Source organism: Vicugna pacos, chromosome 4 (assembly GCF_048564905.1).
Source record: "Vicugna pacos chromosome 4, VicPac4, whole genome shotgun sequence".
Classification (NCBI taxonomy): domain Eukaryota; kingdom Metazoa; phylum Chordata; class Mammalia; order Artiodactyla; family Camelidae; genus Vicugna; species Vicugna pacos.
In genome coordinates this window covers 21652699-21672912 of record NC_132990.1, presented here as the reverse complement: position 1 = coordinate 21672912, position 20214 = coordinate 21652699, and the positions used below count along the sequence as shown (strand labels likewise).

At 43.2% G+C, this 20214-nt stretch overlaps 1 protein-coding gene across 1 annotated transcript in view; it reads right to left on the bottom strand.

Annotated features, from left to right (window-relative positions):
• Positions 1 to 313: 313 nt before the first annotated feature.
• The window catches only part of SAXO1 (stabilizer of axonemal microtubules 1), an 86104-nt gene continuing 66203 nt past the window's right edge, over positions 314 to 20214 (bottom strand). Inside the window, exons 3-4 of the mRNA XM_072959357.1 lie at positions 11760 to 11962; positions 314 to 1463 (exon numbers count right to left, since the gene is read on the bottom strand). Coding sequence (XP_072815458.1) covers positions 460 to 1463; positions 11760 to 11962 — 1207 coding nt within the window. The 3' untranslated portion in view covers positions 314 to 459. The remainder of the gene's footprint in view (positions 1464 to 11759; positions 11963 to 20214) is intronic.

Genomic DNA, 20214 nt, shown 5'->3' with positions numbered 1-20214 from the left:
CTGAAATCTGCCCAAAGGTCACGAGGAACACAGCCTGCTCTCTGCAGAGACAGCATGTGGGGTGAAAGCACATACCTGCACATTCAATCCCCCCAAAATAAAGTTTATTCTTTGGCACTTCATACTTGGCAAGGGTTAATCATAATGTCAATTTATACAATGATTAAATTAATAAAATACTTCTGGGTGGGGAAAACCTCAGAGACCAGCTTTGATTTCGTGAGCACAAGGGTAAAGGGTCCCAGAGGGGGAGACAGTTAAGGAAGGGTTAAGGGGACTAATTAACCAATGATTAAATGTCATTTTCCTTGAGTCAACTAATTCTCATTTTATTCAAGCGTCCTGGAAATGATGACGAAGATTTTTTTTCATTTTGAGGAATTTTTTTTGATCCAACAAATAACTCAATCATCTGATTTTAAAAGTACTGTGCAATTTCTAAATTATAATTTTTAACAATCAAGCTGAGACTGCCAACTCCTGCTGGTTGGGATTTTCCGAATCACCCACAGAAAGACAGCTGCTCCGCCGAGAGCCTGTCTGGGAAATTGGCCTGTATATTCTGTGCCCCAAAGCATCTGTTTCCTCAAAGATGTAGCCGGGGGGCTCCGGGTACGAAGCCAGGCACCTGCTCATTTCCTTAGGCGTGAAGCTGATGGTGTACGTGGTCTGGCCCTCCACAGGGATGTTTCCTCGGGGGCCAGCCCAGGGGGGCTTACAGCTTTTGGTAGCGATGGGCGGGTGGGGCACGTAGTGGGCTCGTGTGGTGGTCAGGCAGTCCAAGGGCTCGGTGGGGAGGTTCAGCTGGGGGACAGGCCTGACCGGCCCTGTGCGCACGCTGGCCCACTGCCTGTAGTCATCTTTGGTCGTGGTGGAGCTTTCAAAGCGGCCACCCTTCTTGACCGAGCGCACTGGTCGGCAGGACTGAGCTGGGGCCCCCTTAGGGTACGTGTAGTGGGCCTGCACTGTTGTCAGAAGGTCCATCTTCTCTTCAGGAGGGATGTAGGCGGCGGGAGCTCTGGAGAACACCTGGGGCGTTGGCCAAGCTTGGTACTTATCGCGAAACTCGGTGGTGGTTGAGAAAGGCGTGTCTCGCCCACAAGGCCTGGCTGGAGGCTTCAAGCTCTTGGCTGCCTCCCCCATCAGGCCCCGGTATGACTCTTTGTGGGTGGTGAAGCTTTCGAAGGGGATTTCAGAGGGTCTGAACTTCTCTGGCTCATAGACAAAGCGCTTCTCCAAAGGGTGGGCCACGTAGCTCATCTTGTAGTTGGTCAGATCCTCCAGGGGGACGTGACAGAGCTTGGGCACCACCGGAGGCTTACAGCTCACGGTATTCACTAGGCCCTTCATGGAGTAGTCGTCCTGGTGTGTGGTTCTACTATCAAACTTGGTTGATGCCGGCTGGTAGTTGTGTGGCGGACGAAGCAGTTCTCGTCTTGGTTGGTTCCAGGGTAAATAATCGGCTGAAAATAAAGCAGAAGTGGTAGTTACTCATAAATCAAGTCACTCAACCTGCATGTATTCCAAGGAGCCCCAAAGCCACAAGCCAGTCTCCAGTGAGGTGTTCCAGGAACAAAGGAAGAACAGAGCAGATCGCTGCCACCACCTCAACCAAGAGCGTGATGCCTCAGCTTTACGCAGGCTGTTGCACAGAACAAATTCACAGGAGTCTCATCATACCAATGCTGCATGCAGGGATTTTAGAGGGTCCACAGCTATGGGAGGAGCCAGAAAACTGATTCCAACAGGAGAGTGCAACCACTGGTTTACCTGATCCAAAAACGGTTTCATTCCTCTGGGAGCAAGGTGCCCCCTGTGAATCAGCAGAGTGACTGGAAGGGAGCACTGGGTATAGTGAGATAGGGGATTCACAACCCTGGCTGTCGATTGGGTGACTGCCATCGTGTCCCTGTAGTCTACACATATAATCACATAAATCAAATATGGCACCCCAAGAGCATCAGGGCACTGTGTTGGCTGGTGACAGAACAGCGGAGCTGATTATGTGATAGGCAGTATTTTAAACGCTTTCTATATTAACTCTTTTAATCTTCAGGCATCCCTAATAAGGTGGGATTTTATACATGCAGAAACAGAGCCACAGAAAAAATAAGGAACTTGCCCAAGGTCACTTGGCTATTAGTAGAAAAGCATCGATGCAAATCCATATCCAGAATCCATGCTCTAATCCACTCTACTATCTGGGTCTGACAATTAAGGGACACCGACTATGTCAGCCAATTATGCTCAGGGCTTTTTATACACAATTATGTTTCATCTTCATTAATAACTCTTTGTAATGATACGACTATCTCCATTTTACAGATTTCCAAAAGCAAAGCTCAGAAACTGTCCCAGAAGTCACAAGGCTATGGTGTAAAGAGCTAGAATTTGAACTACATAGTTTACTCCAAAGCCAGGCTCTTCTGACAGCCCGTATCACAGAAGCACTGTATTTCACTTATTAAAAATGAAAAGGCTGGCCAGCTATACCTAGGGGATGTCTGTCTCAAGAGGAACTTCTGCTGTGGAACTGGGATGGCCACGCTAACACGAGGCCTGCACCCAAAGGACCTCTGCTCTAGAGACGACCCCCGTGCGTCCTGAGGAGCAGATGTCAGCCTCAGACAGCACTGCGGAGGTTTTCAAAGTAGCTTCACCACACAGATCCTCCGAGCAGCTATGCAATTGGAAATTCAGGTAAAATAAAACAGCAAGCCTGCCATTCAGCCACTCTTACACTGTTGCCATTCTGTTCATAATACGTGGCTCACATCCAAGTCCTACACTGCCCCCATCATGTCCATCAATTACTACTTCTAAAGTAACCAATATGGAACCCTAGCAAACTCTCTGAATCCACAGGGAATTCTCTTGCTTACAAGTTTACAACGGATTAGAACCAAAGCAGCTTCCTAGCAGTCTTGGAAGTACATAGCCAAAACCAGTGGAGTCCATAGGCACACTTAAAAAAACAAAAACAGCTTCACTGAGGTATAAGTTGTGTAACATAAAATGCACCATCTTACATACACAATTCAATAGCTTTTACAGAACTGTGCAACTATCTGTAATCAAAATCCTCAACAAAGCATTAGCAAACAGACTCCAACAGCACATAAAAAAGATCATACACCATGATCAGGTTGGATTCATCCCAGGGACACAAGGATGGTTCAACATATGCAAATCAATCAATGTGATACACCACATCAACAAAAGAAAGGACAAAAACTGCATGATCACCTCAACAGATGCAGAAAAACCATTTGATAAAACTCAACACCCATTTATGATAAAAACTCTTACCAAAGTGGGTATAGATGGAACATATTTCAACATAATAAAAGCTATTCATGACAAACCCACAGCCAGCCTAATACTCAACGCTGAAAAACTGAAAGCCTTCCCACTAAAATCTGGAACAAGACAAGGATGCCCACTCCCACCACCTGTATTTAACATAGTCTTGGCAGCCCTAACCACAGCACTCAGGCAACAAAAAGAAATAAAAGGGATCCAAATTGGAAGACACTATGTGAATATGAGAATTGTCACTGTATGTGGACATGATACTATATATAGAAAACCTTAAAAGCGCCACAGAAAAACTACTAGAGCTGATAAAAGAATCTAGCAAGGTAGCAGGACACAAGATTAACAAATATCAGTTGCACTTCTTTACACTAACAATGAATTAGCAGAAAAAGAAAGTAAAGAAACAATCCCTTTTAAAATCGCATTCAAAACAATAAAATACTTGGGAAGAAATCTGACCAAGGAGGTGAAAGATTATACATGGAGAACTATAAAACATTGATTAAGGAAATTAAAGATGACTTAAAGAAATGGAAAGATATACTATGCTCTTGGATTGGAAGAATCAATTTCATTAAAATGGCCATACTGTCCAAGGCAATCTACAGATTTAATGCAATCCCTGTCAAATTAACCAGGATATTTTTCACAGAACTAGAACAGACAATCCTAAAATTTATATGGAATCACACAAGACCCAGAATTACCAAAGCAATTTTGAAGAAAAAGAATGATGCTGGAGGAATAACCCTCTCAAACTTCAGACAATACGACAGAGCTACAGTAATCAAAACAGTGTGGTATTGACATAAAAGCAGACATACAGATCAATGAAACAGAATAGAGAGCCCAGAAATAAACCCACAGACCTATGGTAAATTAATCTTCAACAAAGGAGGCAAGAATACACAGTGGAGAAAAGACAGTCTCTTCAGCAAGTGGTACTGGGAAAACTCGACAGTAGCATTTAAATCAATGAAGTTAGAACACTCCCTCACTCCATACACAAAAATAAACTCAAAATGGCTTAAAGACTTAAATGTAAGACAAGACATCATAAATCTCCTAGAAGAAAACACATGCAAAACATTTTGACATAAATCTGAGCAATGTTCTCCTAGGGCAGTCTATCCAGGCAAAAGGAGTAAGAGCAAAAATGAACAAACAGGTCCTAATTAAACCTGTAAGCTTTTGCACAGCAAAGGAAACCATAAGCAAAACAAAATGACAACCTACAAATGACAACAACAAAAACCCTGCTGGAATTTTGATAGGAATAGCATTGAATCTATAAATCAATTTGGGTAGAACTCCATCTTACCTATATCAAAATTTTCCCATCTATGAACATCCAGTCTATGATAAGATGACTCTGATCATCTGTTTAGATATTATTTAACTTCTCTCAGCACTATTTTGTACTTTACAGTGTACAAGTCTTACATTGCTTTTTAAAAAATTTATCCTAAATATTTTACTTATTTTGAAGCTATTGTTAAGAAAACTGTTTTCTTAATTTTGTTTTCAGATTTTCAATGCTAATACATAGAAATACAATTTATTTCTGTATATTAATCTTCAACACTGACACCTTCCTGAATTCATATTCTAATAGTTTTTTGTGGATTTCTTAGGATTATCTTATCTGGGAATAAAGACAGTTTTATTTCTTCCTCTCTAATTTAGATGCATTTGTTTTTCTTGCATTACTGCACTGGCCAGAACCTCCAATACACTGTTGAATGAAACTGGTGAGAGGTGACATCCTAGCCTTCTTATCAACTTTAGGGAGAAAGTCTTCCCACGTTATATATGATGTTAGCTATAGGGTTTTCTGTGGAAGCCCTTTATCAAGCTGAGGAAGTTTCCTTCTATTCCTAGCTTGTTGAGAGCTTTTATGGGTATCAGATCTTGTCAAATGCTTTCTCTGTGACTTTCAATCATGTAGGTTTGCCTTCTACTTTATTAATATGGTGTATTACATTAATTTGTTTACTGATGTTAAACCAACCTTGCATTCCTAGCATAAACCCCAGTTTTACAATTATTGGTTCTGTAACTGCCTTTTAATTAAAAGAAAAGTATATATTTACCTCCATAATGACCTTTATCAGTGCTCTTTATTTCTTTGTGTGGATTTGTGTTACCATTCTGTATTATTTTCTTTCAATCTGAATGACTTCCTTTATTATTTCTTGCAAGCCAAGTCAGTGAGCTACACATTCACCCAGTCTTTTTTTATCTGGCAATATCTTTATTTTTCTATCATTTTTGAAGCATTATCTTTTACTAGTTATAGAATTCTTGGTTGACAGAATTCTTTTTTTTCCCTTCAGTACTTTGAATATGTCATCCCACTACCTTCAGCCCTCCACTATTTCTAATGAAAATTAATTATTTTCATTTCCCTGTATGTGATGAGTTGTTTCTCTTTTGCTTCTTCCAGATCTTTGGCTTTCAACAGTTTTACTATCATGTGACTAGGTGTGGCTCCCTTTGCATTTACTCTATTTAGATTGTGCTTCGTGGATGTACAGATTAATACTTTTCATGAAATTTAGGAGCTCTGACAGTTAAATGTTTTTCTGCCCCTTTCTTCTTCTAAGGCTCCCATTACCTGTCTGTTGCCACACTTAATGGTATCTTACAAGTCCTGGAGTTTCTGTTCATTTTTCTCAATTGTTTCTCATTCTTCAGACTGGATAACCTCTCTTGATATATCCATCTTCACTGATTCTTTCTTCTGCCAGCTCATATCTGCTAATAAGCACTTCTAATGAATTTTTTATTTTGATTATTGTCCTTTCAACTATAGTTTTCATTCCATTCTTTTTTATGATTTCCCTTTATAGTATTCCCTATTTGATGGGTAATTGTTGTCATAATTTATTTAACTGTGGTTTCCTGTTGTTCTTTGAAAATATGTGTAATACCTATTTTGAAATATTTGTCTGCTAAGTCTAACATCTGGGCCCCTTCAGAGATAGGAAAAAATAATAGAAACTATTCATGAATCGCACTTCCCTACTTCTTTTTATGACTCTTAGTGAATCATTAAAAACTCAGCACTTTAGATAATACGATGCAGCAACTCTGGTTTCTCATCTCCCACTGGGAAGTATTTTTTGCTGTTTGTTTAATGACTTGCCAGCACTAATTCTAGAGTCTTATCTCCCCTGCAATGTGTGGCCACTGATGTCTTGGCTCAGTTTTTTTCTTTTTTAAATTATTTTATTTTTAAGTCTAGATTCCTTAGAGCCACCCTATACCAACATAATCTAGTCATCAGCCTACAATTAACTTAGAAGTTATATTTAAGCACCTTAAGCCACTAAGGCTTTCACCTCTTACTAATGGATCTGTGTATGGGTTGGAGAACATAGTCAAAGATTAGGCAGTTTACGAGTCTTCCCTGGGTTTTGTTTTCTGCTGGGCTGGCCACATCTGCTCCGCACATGCACTAGGCATCATATTCAGTCAGGAAAGATGAGTAAGCCCTTTCTAGGCCCTTTCTCTGATCTCTCTTGACTCTGCACACTGTTTTGCCCATACGCACAGTCTTCCAGACCACAAGGAATATGTATGAGTTTATCAAGGCCCACTCTCTGTCTGTCTCATTCTCTGGATCTCCTTGTTAAATCTGACTGGTCTACTGGCCTGCTGCTTGCTCCAACTAGTACTGCAACCTCAGACTAACTGCAGAAGTTGTCTTCCTAATTTTTTGCTATTGAGATCCCTACTGTTTTTACTGAAATGCCCGGGTATGCACTTTACTCCAATCAGCCCCCACTGGCAGCAGAGCTGCCGGTTTTCACAGCCTAGCCTGCCCAGGCAGAACCACCACATAGATGGAACTGGGGCGGGGGGGGGGTGACAGAAGCAGTCCAGGATAAAATAACACACACTCCCACTGTTCATAACCAAGGTTTAGTAGTTTTTCTTGAATAAATGCTTCTCAATTTGTTGTATGCCGTTGGTTGATTTCCAGACCCTAAAACGGTTGATTTTTACTATTTTGTCCAGTTTTATTGTTGCTTTTTTGGGGAAGAGAATTTGTCAAGCTCCTCACTCTACCACTCTGTTAAGTCCTGACATTCCCACCCCCAGGCACCCTCTTAAGCTTATTTTAGGCTAATAATACTACCAACTATTTATTTTAAATTGGCTTCATTTTAATTGAAAATCTAATCTTTCTCCAAGAGCCATTAATGGCTCTATCAGCATCTTGAAAACATTAGGGGCTTTAGAAGGAACCATCTTGCTGAATACAAACCACATGTTTCCCCCTCAGACTTCAAGCCTCACTGAAACAGGGGCATCTACCTGTAGGTGCCTACACTCTGCCTTGAGGTGCACGGGGGTGGGAAGACAGGGTTTCCTGGCCCTCTTCCGTGATGGATGAAGTGTTAAGAAAACAGGTTCCTAAACTGAAAGTTGCCTCGTGTGATTTCTGATACCCAACAATACAGTTGAAACCACATTATTATCCAACCTCCTAACTTCCTCCATCCAGCATATATTATTAAAAAACACCTCCACAGGACCCTGAAAACCTCAGAATTCCACAAGACAAACTATTCACATGCCTGAAAAGCCATCAGGACAAGCCCTTCAGGGCCAGAGTGTCATATGGTTAATTGGCAAGAATCTCTTTAAAAGGGATTCCATTCAATAATGTCTTAAAAAAAAAAAAAACTTAGCTAAACCTAAAGCTGAGCATCAAGTAATTACACTCTCAATCTTTCCAATTGCACAGTGTTTTGAAAATGTCAAAATTACAACCAAATGCTGCTGGAGCATATTTTACTGGTGGTTTTCTCAAGCCCAGTAAAGGCGCTGGCCATAAGAGCAGAAAGAGAAAAGTTTGCATATTTTTCCTATGGAACCACAGTAAGCAGAGCATATAGACATAATACAGATGCACCCACTGAAATACATATATTTAAAGACCTCGATCATAGGTTTCTTTTTTCCACCCCCTTTGGAAGGAGAATCAATATATGGCCATAAAACCATGAAGGAAGACTTATGGAAGCAAATTTCCATGAGAGGAACAAGTCATCAAGTGAGTAATAAACCAAGAGATAAGGCAAGGATGTGGCCCCTCAAACATGCATGAGGTTGTGCAGGACCAACCAAAGGGCAGAGTAAATGTCGTGGGTCTTCCCCAAGCTTCACTCCTACACTTGGCCTGGACCCACAGAGTAACAGGTTGAGTGGGGATCTGTGTAAATCTAATGCCAAACTGTGTCACCTAGAACCACTCATTCATTTATTCCCTCACTAAATACATCTTCTTTGAGGCATCCCCTGTGTTAAAAACTGAGAATACATGTTTGGCATTCTAGGCCCAGTTTCAGAAGCCATTATCAGGGGAGGAAGGGAACAAATTAATCATTTAAATTAACAGAATCTGATAAGTATTACTCAAAAAAAAAAAACTAGTAAGACAGATAGGTTGCAAACTGGCACCTCTAGGTCAATTCTAACTACAAATATGTTTCCTTCAGCTACAAGCTGATTTCTTTGTTTTCAAGTCTGAATCGCAGAGGAGAACAATGAAATCCACCCTCAAGCACACATGGATCCAGAACAGAACTGAAGGTCTAAGCATGTCTGGTTCAGAACAGTCCCGCTGATACCTCACTGGTGTTCGCTCATTAATTCTGTGTAAGCAGATAAGCAGTCAGCAGGGGCCAGAAGTTTAAGAAGAATTAAAGAGGAAAGAATAGGGCTTTCTCGATGTTAACTTTCTCAATAGGAAAAAGTTAGCCATGATGCAATTTTAGCAGGAGAATTCTGCTCTCTGGTTTGCAGAGGGCAATCTGAGATGTAACTGTTTGGAGAAGGGGAGGAACGTGGGACAGATTAAAGCCTAAGTATTAGATTGTTTTCTTTTTCTGTGTGTTTGCTCTGAGGGGTGAGTATTTTGTAGGAGGACTGGGGGGACTGCCCTTTAAACCATGCCACTGGGCTACTCCATCCTTGCCAACTTCTAAGTAAGGCAAGGAGCATTTCTCACCCCACACTTCTCCTTGCACCTAGGGCCAGCAGGGGAAGGGAAACGGAGCAGAGCAGGCAGTTGCCCTGAAGAGCCTCTAACTTTGCCAAGATTCATAAATCTGGGTGACCCACAGAGAGGATGCGGAAAGGAGAGGATGTAGCTGGATGTGCACCATGGCAATCCTGCCCCCTCCCCTGCTGAAGGTTAGGGCCCTGGCTTTGCCCTCTTCTTTCCTACCTGCTCAGTGCCCATTTTTTGCTCTCCAGAAACATTGGATAAGAGGAAGACAGAGGAGCCCTGCAGAGGCATGAGTGCCGCCCCACCACGCACCCAACTCGTGCTGACTCCTTCGTAAAGCGTCTGCCATGGTGCCTGCCTTCTTGAGGGCAACTGGCAAGGAAAGAGATCTCTGCCCTCTTGGGGTTTGTAGGATGGCCAAGAAGACAATGTTAAACAAAATTACACAGTGAATTACAAAATGAGGAATACAAGTCACTCTTAGAACATCTAACACGGTGTGTCTGGTCTGGCACTGGGGAAGGCCTGGGAGGCCCTCTGAAGGGGTGATGTTTCCACCACTCGCTGAAGGATGAGGACTGGATGGGGGAAGGGAGGAGGGCTCCATACAGAGGGCCTAGCAGTGCAAAATGCCCTGAGACAGAAAGGAAATGGAGGAAAGGATCTGAAAGAAGTTCCTGTGGCCGGAGTAGAGGAGTTCAAAGAGGAAGAGCCAAAATTTGAAAGGCATCTCAGGAGTTGGTAAAGGTTTGCAATTTTATCCTAAGAAACAATTATTTGAGGAGCTGTAAGTAGAGAAGAGATCAGATACAACTGCCATTTCCATTTTCAAAAGACCTCTCTGGTTCCTTTCTGTGGACAACAGATACACGCTGACAAGACTGGAGAGATGCTCAGCTGTGTCCAGGTATCGATGGGGGTAAGGCGGGGTTAGATTGTTGCCAGGAGGAAGCAACAGAAGGACAGGAGAGTAGGGGAGTAAAGATGGGCTACCTAACAGGGAGTAGGCTACACGGGGAACAGACACCGGAAGGGCTGACAGTGAGAAGGGAGACTGAGGCATCGGTGGGCGGGAGGTCCCAACGAGGCCAGGACTGTCACATAAATAGAGAGCAAGCCAGAAGAACTGGATGTCGGAGGACATGAAGGTGGAGCCACTAGGGGGTTTGATGATGTGGCTTGGCAGAAGGTGGCTCTGGAAGAATGGAAAAGGACGACACAAAGGTAAAGGATAAAAGGAAAAAGAAAGGCAGAGACGCTCAGTCACATGAGGAATCTTCCAGAATAACAGACTTGGAGCTCCTGTAAGGGCTTCAGGAAGATGGCTGCATCCTCTCCAGCCTCCCCACCTCCCCTCTGCTAAGCCTTGGCTTGGCTGAATAAAACCACTCTCGTCGCAGTCATTTAGAGATCCACAAACATGCGACAGCAACAGGTTAGCACATATTCTTTGGACAACCACGTGCATCGAAAGCTGCAAAGTTACTGGCACAAACCTGGCCTCCATTCCCACGGTCTCAGCCTCACAGCTTGCACTCCAGAGAGTGGGCAACTGCTACACGGCTCGCACCACACTTACAGCTCCACATCCTCTCTCCCCCGCTAGACTATGAAGTCACGGGCAGGTCATGATGCTCCCTTCCCAGCTCCTAACACCGTGCCTGGAATGCAGTAGATGCTCAGTACAGAATGAATGCAATTCACTTATTTGAAGCTCAAAATTGACAAAACTAATTTATGATGTTAAAAGTCAGCATGATGATTCTATCCTGGATGGGGACAGTTACTGGATGGGAGTATCAGTGCCATATTTCTCAGTCTGGGTCCTATTTGTATGTATGTTCACTCAAAATTCACTGGTCTGTATAATCATATTTGTACATTTTTCTGTATGTTACATTTTAATAATTTTTAAATGCATGAATGAATCCATCAGTGGTGGAACCCAACTTAGCTTAAACTTGAAATGCTTCCCCAATACAGGATTCAAACAGCAAGCTGAGGCAGGTGTCGGCAAATATTTTCTATGAGACCAGATATTAAATGTCTTCGGTCTCTGTCACAGCTACTCACCTTCGCCGTGGTAGCACACAGGTAGCCACAGGTGATGCATAAAATAAGTGGGTGTGGCTGTGTTTCAATAGAACAGACTTATGAACCCTGAACTTTGAATTTCATATCACATACACATGCCCTAAAATAACAGCCTTTTTCTCATTTTTTTTTAAATCATTCAAAAATTTTAAAGCCACTCTTAGCTCTCCAGCTGTACCAAAACAGGCTACAGGCCAGATTCAGCCACAGAAAGTCGTTTGCCGAACTTCAACATTATGGCGCGGGGTTGGAGGGCAGTGTATAAAACCCATTTCCTGACCTGCACACTGGCACAGCCCCTCCTCCCCCTCAGGCACGCTCCCACCTTTATAAGTAGGTAGGCACTCCATCTTATCACCACATGGGTATTTGCTGTCCCGAGGTTTGATGAGGTCCACACGACAGATAGGGTAGGGGTTGTAATCTTGTTTATACGTTGTGAGCAGATCCATATGCTCTTCACTTGGGACAAACTGGTTGGGCTGGTGGATCTTCACGGGTAACACTTTGTGAGGCCCAAAATCTCTCCTGTAAGGTAAGTATAAGCACGTGTCATGGGGCCCTTGCCTGGGAATCAGACTCATGGTTTCCATTCCACCCAATTCTACAAATGCTTGCTGACAAGTCACCCTCTCTTTTATCCCTTAATTGCACCTCCTCCTATTTCCCACTTTCAAGGAAGACACCACCACTCACTTCTCATCCAAGTCAGGTGCCTGGACTTGCGCCTTCCCAACCCCCATGGCTCCAGACAGTCATTCACCAAGCACGGCCCCCCCCCCACCTCGTTGGTCTGTCTTTCCCCCTAGGTCCAGGCTGAGCATTTCTCAGGTGGTCATGTGACACCTATCACCTGGGCTCCCTGCATCCTTCCGCCACTCCTACTTCAATCCTCAGAGTGAGGCCAAAGCAAACTCTCTAAAACAAAAATCCCGCCACTTCACTCCCCAGCTTAAAAATCTTCCAGATAAAACCCAACTTTCTAGCACGGTATGGAAGTTTTCCTGGACCTGCCACCGCCTTTCTCCTCAACCCCATCTCTCCGCTCTCCCCTCGCGCCACTCTGGACCACTGAGAAGGTCTCTCTCCTGCGCCAGCTCTCCCCACCTTCTTCACCAACCTGCTCACTGTGGAGCTAACTCGCATTTTTCAGGTACCACCTCCTCCTCCTCTGCGCTCCCAATGGCTCCTGCTGATATTTACATTTACCTCCTTCCTCTACTTGATCTTACAGAAAACCCAGAAGAAAAGGACAAGAAATGGAGATAATGCATCTTTCATTCCTTGGCTTTCGGGCATCAGTACCCCCATTATTTCAGGGTACATGAAAACAATGGGATAGAAAAGGCATGATGCTCTTCACTGAACAGGAAGTAGTCCCTTCCCAAAGCATCCCAGTCCTAAAGGTGATGCCACTGCACGGCACCACCACCACCACCACCACCACCCCCACCACCACCACGGAGCACCCTGCAACAGCAGGGCTCAGCCTGGGTACGCACCACCCACCAGGGCGGTCTCAGCCTCCTGCTGCCCCAGGCAAACTCTCTTGAGCAAACATCTCCCTCCACCACCCCCAACCCCGCCCCAAGGGCTTCTGCTTTACACAACAGCCTGTCTTTGCCTGGAACCTAGTCATCCAACTAGACAAGGAGAAGGTAGGTTTTCCCTGACGGTGCTTGCCAAAACAGCCTCGCCAAGGGAAGGGGAAGGTTTCCGGACAGGAAAACATCAGGCCCAAACACTAATAAAACCTACTTCCCGGCTGAAATCTGGAGCAGCGTGACTGAGCCATGCTTGACTAGCAGAGGTAACACGCTCCGCTGTAACCTGTCTCGCATGAATTATACACATGATTGTCAATAAACCCAAACCGGGGCCTGAAAATGCTTGGTAGGATGGGAGGAGGGAGTTAGGAAGCAGGGAATTAGTCTCTCTAGGGCTTGAAGGGGGAAATAGGAGATGCTTCAGTTGAACTCCTGGTAACACCCTCTAGGTAGATTTAAAAATACATCTCAGCAGCAGTTACCCGGCCTGTGGCCTGGGCTCCCTTGGGGGAGTGGGGCGGGGGGCAGGTCAGCCAACAGCAAGAGGAAGCCCAGGGACCTGAGGCGGCTGGAGGGAACAGGCTGAGCAAGAACCCAAGAGTCAGCTCCACGCTTCCACCCTTCTTAGTGTGCAAGGACCTCAGGCTGGTGTCTGTTCAGTGCTAACCCCACTGCAGCAGGGAGCTGGGAACCTCAGTCCCTAGGCTGCAGAGAGAAACGGAAAAGCCCTGAAAACCCTGGGTGAAAACCTGTTAACTGCAAAGCGGTGGAGTGGGGTCTGGAGGCAGCCTGAGACCACACAGCTCCTTACAAACCTGTGCTCACTGATGGTGACCCAAGGGTCCAGCCCTCTCTGCTCCCAAGAAAGAGTGTCATGGGATACCAGGGGCAGGGGTCATGAGGGACAAGGCTGATGCCCCAGCTGCCCCGTGGGGCCCCCTCCCAACCCCAGAGCAGCCAGCAGCAGTCTCCTGTCACAGGCCCACAGCACCCTGGGACCCTTGCACACAGGCCGTGACAGCCTCTCCTGCTGTGAGCTTCTACTCAGGGAACCAACTTCCTCCCAGAGATGCTGCGAGAACCTTCCTACCAGGGCGCCCCATCTCTCTGGCAACTAAAATGTGCTGATATCCCCATTTCCTGCTATTTCTACAGGAAAACTAATAAACACCCACAGCCAAACTCACCAATCCATGGACTTTCCTGAAGCTTGATTTCTCAAAAGCAAAACACAATGCAGCAAAATTCTTGTTTACCACGTTTAAGGAATGAAATTGTCAACTGACTCTCCTTTCCAGCACAAAACTCAAGTTCTGTTTTAAAAGGACATCTACAGTTGAATTTACTGACCAGCTATAACTAAGGCAAATGATTTGGCGGGGCTGGGGGCGGGGGGTTGGTAATATACCTCTGAAGAGAAGAAAAAAGTTTAAAGTTTAATTCATTTATCCTCCATCCAAAAATATTTACTGTGACCTAAGAGTGAATTTAATCAGAATTTATGTGTCTCCTCATTATGTTTTTATGTTGAGAACATTCACGGAAACCTATCATTAACCACAACATAACTGCGTGTCCCCAACCTCACATAATCTTACAGCCTTTTAGTTCACGTAAAAGTATTTTATTCTTCCCAGAAATTGCTCAAATTTAGTAGCTTTTATTTTTTTCTTTTTCAGAACACTTCCCTCTCTTCCTGTGGTCTATTTCCTGGTCCCTGTCCCTATTCTGACTGTGAACCAAGAAAACAACTGGTCAAAGATATTAAGTTTCTTTTAGGTGCGTAGCCATAAAACTTATCTAATGTGGAAGGCCCCGAGTTAAACTATGAGTTAAGGAAAGGTTAAAGCGGGCCTGCTGGGAAGTCGTAACAGTTTGATTTCCAGTCATTAGGCAAAGCTAAAGAAAGGTTTTTGACAGGAGCCTGGCAAAAGGAAAGAAACTATAACCTAACAGCTAACAAGGGTCATGAGCCTGGAAGTGAGAAGAGGCTATTTTCACCATGATAAAGGGGCCACGCAATACTTCTTTTTTAATCCATTTTTAATGTTGACCAATGCAAACTTCAGAATTTGTTAGTATGCCCAAATAGTCAATAATATTAAATGGAATCGATTTTAAGACAAGTTCCTGTCCAGAAATAAGCCCATGCACAGCAGATGGTCAATCGGTCTACGCCAAAGGAGGCAAGAATACACAATGGAGAAAAGACAGTCTCTTCAATAAATGGTTCTGGGAAAACAGGACAGCCTGGTGTAAAACAATGAAATCAGAACATTCTCTGACACCATATACAAAAATAAACTCAAAATGGATTAAAGTTCTAAATGAAAGACCAGAAGCCATAAAATTCCTAGAGGAAAACATAGACAATGCTCTTTGACATAAATTGTAGCAATATTTTTTTTGGATCTGTCTCCTAAAGCAAAGAAAATAAAAACAAAAACAAATGAGACCTAATTAAACTTAAAAGTTTTTGCACAGCAAAGGAAACTATTGACAAAATGAAAAGATAATGTACAGAATGGGAGAAAATATTTGCAAAAGATATGACCGATAAGGGGTTAATACCCAATGTATATAAATAGCTCATACAAATCAACTTCAAAAAAAAACTCTGATTAAAAAATGGGCAAAAGATCCAAACAGACATTTTTTCCAAAGAAGACATGCAGATGGCCAACAGGCACACAAGAAGATGCTCAACAATGCTAACTGTCAAGGAAATGCAAATCAAAACCACAATGAGATATCACCTCACACCTGTCAGAATGGCTATCAGCAGAAAGAATACAAACAACAAATGTTGGCGAGGATGTGGAGAAAAGGAAACCCTCCTACACTGTTGATAGGAATGTAAATTGGTGCAGCCACTGTGGACAATAGTATGGAGGTTTCTCAAAAAACTAAAAATGGAACTACCATATGACCCAGCAATTACAATGAAAAGAAACAAAAACACTAATTTGAAAAGATGCTTTGCACCCCAATGTTCACAGTAGCACTATTTACAATTGCCAAGATATAGAGTCAACCTAAGTGTGTTCATCGTCATGTTGATCATCATCAACAGATGACTGGATAAAGATGTGGTATGTACATATATACACTGGAATACTACTCAGCCATAAAAAAGAATGAACTTTTGCCATTTGCAACATCATGGATGGACTTGGAGGACATTCATCTAAGTGAAATAAAGTCAGACAGAGAAAGACAAATACAGTATGATATCACATACATGTGTTGAATCTAGAAATTGCAACAAACCAGTGAATATGACAAAAAAAGAAACAGATGCACAGATAGAACAAACTAGTAGTTACCAGTGGAAAGAGAAGAGGGGAGGGCAATATAGGGGTAGGGGATTAAGAGGTACAAACTATTATGTGTAAAATAAACTACAAGGATATATTATACAATACAGGGAATATAGCCAATATTTTTAAATATCTATAAATGGAGTATAACCTTTAAAAATTATTAATCACTACACCTGTAACTTGTATAATATTGTACATCAACTATACCTCAACAAAGAGTTCCCCATCTTACCTAAAGCCAGTCTTCTTTACCTCTGCCTTAAATCTCCTCTGTCTTTCTCAAGGACCCCTCCCTGAGGAGCCCGTCAGTGGTTTAACCTTTCTTCCTACTGGATCCTTTCTGTTAGTATTTAAACATGCTCCAGACTTTCTCATTTTTATAGGAAAACAATACACTAAAACAATCATCCCAGGAGTCCACTCCCCTCTGGTCCTTTCCCCTCCCCTTCTCTCCTCTAGAAAGGGCTGTCTACAGATACAGACTTGCCCTCCTCATCCCTTACTCATGCTCCACCCGTCAAATCTGATTCTACTCACTCCTCGCTCAAGCCAAGCCCTCCAAAGTACCACCTTATTTCCAAACCCAGTCACTGCTCCCGGGGCCTTTATCCTCATGCACCATCTTCACAGCATCCATCCTCTCACTCATTTTTGTAATACTCTCTCCCTTGACTCCTTTGATACTCCTCCTCGTGATTTGTCCTCTTCATCTCTTCTATGGGGCTTTGCTCTTTGTGTGTCAATTGATTTGATTCTGTGACTCACACACCTAATCCTGAAACTCCCCCAGGTTACAGGAATCCTCTGAAGAAACCACTATGTCACCGCAGACAGGCAGAGGAGCCCATTCCAGTACACTAAGAAAGATCCCTAGACTGATTCATGGGGCTTGCTTTGTGCCCCTGACCTTGATAAGGACATACTGAGCCCTTCTTATCTTCCCTGTGACAGATGGGGCTCCAAGTATATGCCTCCAGAATTTAAATTACACAGTACAGACACCCCTTGGTATCTGTGGGGTACTAATTCCAGGACCTCCTGTAGATACCAAAATCCATGGATGCTCAAGTCCCTTATATGAAATGGTACAGAATTTGCATATAACCTACAGATACTCCCTCGTACACTTTAAATCATCTCTAAATTACTTATAATATCCAATACAATATAAGGCTATGTCAATAATTGCCAGTGCATAGCAAATTCAAGTTTGGCTTTTTGGAACTTTCTGAAATTATTTATTTTCAATCTACATTTAGTTGAATCCATGGATGTGGAACCCACAGAGCTGGAGGGCTGACTGTACCCGTCTCCCTCTCTACTCTCTCATCTCCCAAACTACACTAAAGCTGAAGATAACACCTGTCACTGTTTCATATAAACTCTGGACAAAATGTGAAAAGCAACTACCTGTGAGCACTAAAGAGCAACCAAGACAGGCAGATTCTGAAGTAGAACCAACAGGTGAAGAAGAGAATGGTACTGGGTGAGTCTGTGTAAGTTCCCTTTTTTTTTTTTCCCAGCGTTTCCAATCTGAAGGCAGGCTCCAATCTGTGCCAGGCAGGGCAGCTAAAATGGGAACAGAAAACCTTCCATCTTTCTTGACTGAAGAACCAGAGGACAAAGTTTGAGACAACCACAGATGCCGGAAAGTGAGGAATGAATCCTGAAAAGGAGAGAACAGAGACAGGAAGGCTCAAATTCTGTTTATAAACTGGGCCCAAAACTCTGGCTGACCTCACATGCATGGGACAGACTTTAGGCAATCATGCTAAAGATAAAGAACTGAACTGAAATTTGAACTGACACCCAAGACACAGAGTTTGCATTTTAAGCCCAATCAACCTACTACCTGCTTATAAAACAGAAAACACACACAAAAAAAAACCTCTTCAGAGGAATGTAAAAAAAATCCAGAGTCTCCACAACATAACATTAACAATGTACAGGATCAATCCAAAACTATTTGACGTACTAACAGAAAATGTGACCCAGTCTCAAGGAAAAAAAAAAAGATAATCATGAAGACCAACTCCAAGCAGACCCAGATGTTGCAATTAGCGGACAGGGATTATAAAGCAGCTATTTTAACTATGCTCAGGTACAAAAAGGAAAACAAGGTCATAATGAATGAAAAGACAGGAAATCACAAGAGAAGCAAAAAATATATATATAAAGAACCACATCCAAATTCTAAAACTGAAAAACACAGTATCTGAAATAAAAGCATTCACTGGATCAGCTTAATAGCAGAATGGAGGCAGAGGAAGACTCAGTGAACTTGAAAATAGAGGAATAGAAGCTGTCCAATCTGAAGGACAGAGAAAAAAAGATTGGGGGAAAGAAATGAACGGTCTCAGGGACAAAAAAAAACTTGAAGAAATAATGGCCAAAATGTCCCCAACTTTAATTAAAGACACACATCAAAGGCTTTTAAATTATGCAGGCAAGTCTAGTACCGAGACCTTTTACTGAAGCAATTAATGTCTTCATTAATCTTCAGGCTCAGTCAATAGAAGTGAGAAAGTATCTCCAGTGGTATAGCTGTGAGTAGAGAAGTACGTACTTGAACATAAAATGTGTAAAATTCAGTAGGGAGGGAAAAACTCAAGCCTACTACCAACTTTCTTGCTTGTTTCTTGGCTTTTGGAGAGGATTTCAAATGCCCTTTCTCTTTTAGCTCTTCCTCCTACTTTATCAGTCTTGCCAATAAATGAAGAAACCTGTGCCACCAACTTTCTGCCCTCTTCCCTGCAGCCAGACTCATCAAGTGTGAACCCTATTCCGTCCTCCCCTTCTGAACCTCCATTTCATCCTACCCATGCCCTCGCTCCCTTTAGAATCCAGGTCTAACACCATCTTGATGACGTATCTCTTCTGAGGCCATCCACTTGGCCCATCATTAGGGAATCTCACTTAGCTAACAAAATAACGTCCCAAAATGGGGCCCAAGTGTTTCACATAGTGACATGCCTGAGGGGAAATGAGGCTTGAAGTGTAAACCTCCTATTCATAAATTGATCTCAGGTCTATCCGAACCAAAGGCAGATCGTATGCGAGGGAATTACCAAGGGCTGCAAGAAACAACTCAATATCAAGGAGGGCTGCAAAGCACAAGCATTCCCCTCCCGGCACCTGCCGTAAATCCCCAAGATTTACAGTCAGTAAGAGTTGTATGCAGCTGTAGTCATGCCTCATGCTGAGATGATAACCTTTCCAGAAACCAGGTGTTTTTTGTGTCTGGGCTTAATCACCAAGCCCAGCCAAGCCCTGGGCTACATGACTTTTCCATGCGGCAGGTGGCAGCCCCACGTCCAATCTCAGAAACTAAGCCGAGTCCACCCTTAGATAGGGAAGTAGGTGGGACAGTCTGACAACAAGAGTTCTAAGGGCAGAAGGGTGGCCATCCACGCAGACACAGGGGTGGACAGACACAGGGCTGACCCATGCCACCCCCCAGCACCCTCTGGCTGAGCACCCAGATGACAGCATCTCTACACTTCCTAATGGGGCACAGTTTGTTGTAAGTACACATATATGGACTAGAGTTTCTGCAGAGTTTAGAAGGTTCAGAAAAGATGGTTGGTAAAATCCTGATTTTTGTTAATTTATCTTACTTTTTTGAGCCCACTGGAGCTTAAAAAAAAAAAAAGGCATCTTGAGAGACTGAGAACAAAACTATGGCCCTCTAAAAACTAGTGCCCAGCACGGCAGGCACAGAGCTGAGAAACGATGAAATTGAGGTACTAGGGAGAGAAGAAACAGCTTATCATCTCCCTCAGTCCTCTTTCTGGGAAGGAAATGAAAGACAGAAGAGAAGGATTTCTGTTCTTTTTCTTTCCCATGGGTAACCTTAATGCTGCCACTTCTTTTTAAGGCCCTTATGATCATTAACAACTAGTTTTGGAAA